General features: G+C 34.0%; 1 protein-coding gene across 1 annotated transcript; it reads left to right on the top strand.

Moving 5' to 3' along the window:
* Positions 1 to 254: 254 nt before the first annotated feature.
* On the top strand, positions 255 to 5,861 carry LOC18108351 (uncharacterized). The gene is made up of 3 exons (XM_006371255.3): positions 255 to 1,163; positions 4,569 to 4,841; positions 5,317 to 5,861. The coding sequence occupies exons 1-3, from the start codon at positions 567 to 569 to the stop codon at positions 5,581 to 5,583; spliced, it is 1,137 nt and encodes a 378-aa protein (XP_006371317.1). The 5' UTR covers positions 255 to 566; the 3' UTR covers positions 5,584 to 5,861.
* Positions 5,862 to 6,000: the final 139 nt, after the last annotated feature.

The following is a 6,000-nucleotide window of genomic DNA, read 5'->3' as shown; positions in this document are numbered from 1 at the left end:
ACCTCTATATATATATGAGAATTTAATGAGTTTTATTTGTGGAATAAATTATTGAAAAAATTAATTGTTATATTAAAAACTATCTTATACTACTAGTGTTGTCAATTATTTTTTTTAAATAGAAAATTGTATTTTTTTTAATATAACATAAAAAAATGATTTATTTATACTGTATTTAATATAATAAAATTATCATTCTTTTCAAAAAAAAAAAAAAAAACTAGATATAAATACAAAAACAACAAATAACACCAACCACACCATGAACAAACATGACGGTGGAGGGAGCCCTTGTGGTTGACCCAATGAAAAAAACCTGAAAAAGGAAAAAAATTTTCCTCCTCGTTGCCTTCTCCCAAGAGCCTCAAAGGAGGAGAAACCCTCATCGGCTTCTTAGTTACAGACATGAATAAAATTAGAAAACCTTTTGGATTCATATCATAAATGACACTATGTTTTAACCTTGATTTTCTTGACAAGGAACCACCATTACAAACCCCTTCTTATTTTCTGATTTATAGTTTCCTACAAGCATTTTATTTTTTCTTTTTACTAACCGATCAACAATGTCGAAAAACTCACCAAGAATCATCCAAGGTCTTCTCAAACTCCACTACAATCATGTTTCTACTTCCAAGCCCTCACCTTTAACCACTCCTTCTCTTGCCTCTAGAATTTCTACCTCTTTTACCAGACCTTACTCAAATGCCTCCTCAAATTTCACTCCTTTAAACTCTCAAATCCCATGTTTTACTTCAAAACCCACTTCTTCTAATCTGGGTTTATCTCAGTTTCTCTCCTGTACAAAACCCAATTCTTCATTTTCTAAAAATGGGAGTTTTTTCTATGGGGTGAGGCAGTTTTCTTTCAAAGGTTCTTCGGATTTGGGGAAAAGGGTTGATGGGAATTTTGCAAAAAAGCTTCTTGAGAAGCCGGCCACTGCTGTTACTTCTGCTTTCTCGAGGTACCGTGAAGCTTTAGGGTTGCAAATTGATGCCTTTTTAAAGAGGAATTCCTTGTTTTTGATCGGGGCAGGAGGAGTGATAATTTGTGCTTTGCTTTGGAGGATTATGTTTGGTATTGCTAATACTTTTGTTAGTCTATCTGAAGGCATGGCGAAGTATGGGTTTCTCGCCCTTTCATCTGCCATCGTTGCCTTTTCCGTGAGTTCTTTCTCTAATCGTTTTACTGTGTTTTGTTATTTCTATTTGTGCAACGGAATTATTCTTGATTATAAGTGAGTGATGTCTCCTTTTGGATTATTGATGTGCGAACCAACTATAAAATTTATCTTGACTTTACGATTTTCCTAAATGTGATGAGCGGTTCACATGCGTTAAGTTGTGGAATAGATAGATTTTTCTTTGGAGTACAAGCACGAGATGGGTGCTCCTGTTATTGTTATGGTAGTGCCTCTACCAACATTCTATCCTTGAACATGTTTTTGTGGATAACATAGCTTGTTATAGGTGGTGTGTTTTTAACTTCAAAGGTGTGGAGTGTTGTTTACACACGAATCAATATGATTGTGGCAAAAGCACAGTCGATTTACTTTGCTTTCACTAAAAGGAAGTGAGTTACTAGAAGTTATCGCACCTCAAGTTTAGATGCAGTGATCAGGTGATGATTAAAGCTCTTAAGAATGAGACTCTAATCTTTTGATCAGTCTGTCATGCATTGAATATACAAATTAATATCTCGATTATAATTGTTTCTACTGCTTATCAATACTGGCTGAGTCAAGTTTTTGAGTTTTGATCACGAAGCTTTCTAGTCCTACCTAGGTGCTGAAGCTATATAATCCCACTCTTACAAATGCTAAGTGTTGAAGCTATCTGTTCCAACTAAGGGGTATATAGTGTTTAAAACTTTAGGTTCGTAGGAAATAAGAGTCAAGATTTGAAACTGTCTAATCCTACTTAAGTGTCTCTGTGGGAGTGTTTAAGTTGAGATGCATAGGAAATTCTAGTCTTGGGCAATGAGCTAACTAGATGACCACATAAATGTTTTATTTATGTAGCAAAGGCTAAATGGTTATGCCTTTGGTCAGTTTTCTCTTATTGCTGTTGAGGTTTGATTGTTTCTATCCAGTTTAAGTCTCCTACATTGTGGTTTCTTCTTCCATATTTTTCTTGCCTTTTTGCCTGCCCTGTCCTGTCCATGTCACCCATAGGAGAGAGTAACAATTGGGATTTTTCTTTCACATTTCAAATGTGACAGAATAGTGACTACAAAAACCATGGCTTGGATCATGTTCACAAGGTTTTATACTTGGTGACACGTATGCGAATAGGGAGGAAATGAGAAAACAGAAATTGATGGCGACACCAAAAGGAAGGACACTTGAATTGATAAAATTTGTTTAAAAGCATAGCATGTCAACCGTAGAAGAATCCTTTGATAGACTTAGTTAATTTTATTCATTGCCTAGACTTCTAATTCCTTGGTACTGTCACACATTTTACTTTTCATAGTGTATGCTGACATGCCTTGCACATGGCACCCGTATAGTCATTCTGTTTTATTTATTATTGAGGATGGATTGTTGAATACATGATTAAAGTCTTTTTAAAACATAACTATGCTGGTAAAAAGTAGTACTTTAAGAACAAATATCCAAAATTAATGTTGTTTATGCAAACAATTTAAATAACTAAATCATTTTTCGTACATGATTAATTCTAATATTAACATCAACATAAATCTATTTAATATTAATATCCACATTATACACATGTGAAATAAAATCAGTTAGTGAGAAAATTCAAATGCTATATTGTCAAAAAAACATAATGTTGTTTTCTTGTTAATTAATATGCTAAATAAATTTGCAGTGCAACAATTCAAGTTAGAAGCTTGGAATTTTTTTTTAATACTATATTTCATGAAGAATATTGCTTAAATTGAAATTTTCATTATGCTTGTTATATAATTAAAATCTATTTCATTGTTTTGAGTGAATAAAGTATTTTGGGATTTCATGCTTTGAAAATTTATTAAAATAATGAGTGTTCAAATAATATCAAGTTTCATAGCAAATTGCAAAAGAGAAAAAAATATGGTTGGAATGTTTGAAGGTGCAAAAAATTAAAATAATTAGTCAATGTCTTCTAATGCCTTATACAGAGGTACACGGTTCTATATTTGGTATCATAAGCAATCTGATGGACAGTAGATTATAATAATGGGAAAACAGGATTTGTCAGGCTATAGAGATAAGCCAGAAGAGAAACAGACCTCACATAAATCCTACTAACACCCTGATCCACACAAGTCCCTTATTGAGTAAGAACGAGATTTGTAGCATGACATGTTAGAAAATTGAAAGTAGTAACAAATTGATAGAATGAGGCACCAATAATATGAAACATGATCATATCAGATACTCTTACATGTATGATTCAAGATTAGAAACAGCATGCTCAAATTATAACAAACAAAATTGAGAAAAGAGCATAGAGAAATATATAACCAGTTTAACAATATATATATATATATATATATATATATATATATATATATATATAATAAGTAAGTTGATAACAAAGATGAATACCAATGTTAGTCAGTTCTGATTTTTTCAATTTACAAGAAATATAATATTGTTGTTTTTATAAGCGTTTAGAATTATAAGTAGTAAAACAATAGGAATCTTGGTATTGTAAATAGGAGTAGAATTGGAAAATAGAAAAAGAATTCATATCTCTTAAGAATAAAATAAATAATTAATATGTAGCTCTTAATTAGTTCTAATATTGGAAAAGAAATCTAAAGTTAGGATGCTATGATTTAGGACATATAATAATGTAACTAAAACATGTATAAATATAATAATTATTAGAAAAAACAATAATAAAGAGCACAATAAAATAAAGAGGGGCGTTGCCTCAAAAGCTTACCCCAACCCCCAACCCAAACTCTGCCTTTATATATAGTATTGATAGATGGATTAAGTGAGGTTCTGAGACCAGGTACTTCAAAACTTCTAATCCAGTCACATTAGATGACTCTAGGTAAGCTAACACCATTTTTTCTAGTCAAATATATACCCCCCCCAAGAAACAACCATTAACGTAAAGAGATGCTTCTCATAAGATTGCAGTAGTGACCCTGTTGATCACTGAATTGCACTACTTACAGGTGATTAGCCCACCCCAAATTCTAACAGCTGGCACCAGGGATATGATTGCTTATTGCCCTCACTATTTTTGATGTAACTAAGTTGCAGCATCATTGTTTCCAACGTAACTTCCCCAGAACTAGCAGCTGGCATTCTCCTAGAATGCAGATTCTGCTGCTGTTCATGTTTCAAACCTAAAGCTTATGCTATATATAAAACAAGTTGGAAGTCATCATTATGGGTCATGACTCATGATCAAAATTGAAAGGTGCATCCTTAATCAGAAGTCCTTGAGTCTTTCTATTTATGGATTTTCCATATATTTCAAAGTACAGATTCTGTTGCAGTTTATCCCCAAACTACTGTTGGTTTTGTCTATGTACCATAAGCAAGGATCAACTTACATGTTAACATTTGTGTGTTTTGTGTATCTATGTCACTGCTAAAGGGCCTGTATATCCGCTCAAGAATTACAATCAATCCTGATAAAGTTTATAGAATGGCCATGACAAAGCTGAACACCTCAGCTGGGATTCTTGAGGTTATGGGTGCTCCTCTCACAGGAACAGTATTAAGAGCCTATGTGATGTCAGGAGGTGGACTTGTTCTAAAGAACTTCAAGCCAACTGTTAGGAGCAAGCGGTGTTTTCTCATCTTCCCAATACAAGGTTCTGAGAGAAAAGGTCTAGTCAGTGTTGAAGTTAAGAAGAAGAAAGGCCAGGTATACTCGTTTTTTTTTGTTTTGAGCATCTGATCAGGCAATAGAATGTTTTTAAGAAATGAAAAATTGGAATCTATGATTATGATTCTTTTGGTCTTTTGCTACTCATAAATCATAAATTGAGCTTCTCTTAAGTGGAGCAAATTGATTGCCACCCGTGTTGCTGTTGCATTAAACAGTAAATGAAGTTTTCTAGCTACGTGATTATCTGTGCAAGAGATAGGGAAAGGGGGTTGTGGTTTGGGAGGATTGTTGCATTAATTCATATTTGCATATTTCTATCAATTTAGAAGTTAGAAACTGTTATTGGCAGCAGCTTCTTATATGTATTATCCTGGAGCTCTGTGCACAAGTAATCCCAGAGCTGTCACTTATATGTATATATGTGTGTGTGAGAGAAAATTTACATATTGATAAGGGTAAATGAACAACTTAACCCTTCTTATTCAAAAAACTGTTTTAAATTTCTGTGCAGTATGATATGAGGTTATTGGCTGTTGACATCCCCATGGCATCAGGACCTGATCAGCGATTATTTCTGATTGGAGACGAAGAAGAATACAAGGTTGGTGGTGGTTTGATATCTGAGCTGAGAGATCCTGTGGTGAAAGCAATGGCAGCAAGCAAGGAATTTGATGATCTTGATCAAATCGAGGAAGAGGAGGATGCTGAGAAGGAACTTCAGGAAGCTGAAAGAAAGCACCGTGAGGAAATTGAAAAGCTTGAAAAAGGTGGCTCCTAGTGCCTGTTTAGTAAATTGATGTTCGTTTCCCTTCCATTCATTCCTTTTGTTTTTCATTTCCATGGATTTGTTTTGCTTAATGGGGGCCCATGGCTTGATGTACGGGCATCATGACTGGTATCACAGTTTGTGCAAAGTTTTCCTGAACTGCTAACGAGTCATCTTCAGAAATCTCTAAAGTTTTTGTACTATTGAAGTTGAGATGGCCCGTATGAGGCAATAAAAGCATACAACTGAGGCAGCCTTCCACACAGAAGGCATTGCATTTTTTTCTGACATGGATCGGTTTCCTTGCCTTGCTTGCCAATTTACTCTGGAAATCTCTTGTAGCAATAATTTATAATTTTTCTTTAATGCTCTAAAATTATTCTAAGATGATCTGCTTTGGTTTATAGATTTAGACCTGGATTGCAATGG

The sequence above is a fragment of the Populus trichocarpa genome, chromosome 19 (assembly GCF_000002775.5).
Source record: "Populus trichocarpa isolate Nisqually-1 chromosome 19, P.trichocarpa_v4.1, whole genome shotgun sequence".
NCBI lineage: Eukaryota > Viridiplantae > Streptophyta > Magnoliopsida > Malpighiales > Salicaceae > Populus > Populus trichocarpa.
The sequence above is the reverse complement of the archived record's forward strand: the minus strand, read 5'-3'. Positions and strand labels throughout refer to the sequence as shown.

Bases quoted from the DNA above. Each gene is read 5' to 3' on its own strand.
- LOC18108351 (XM_006371255.3), top strand. From the start codon at position 567: ATGTCGAAAAACTCACCAAGAATCATCCAAGGTCTTCTCAAACTCCAC. The intron at 1,164-4,568 runs GTGAGTTCTTTC...TCACTGCTAAAG, and splicing joins CTGCCATCGTTGCCTTTTCC to GGCCTGTATATCCGCTCAAG. The intron at 4,842-5,316 runs GTATACTCGTTT...ATTTCTGTGCAG, and splicing joins TTAAGAAGAAGAAAGGCCAG to TATGATATGAGGTTATTGGC.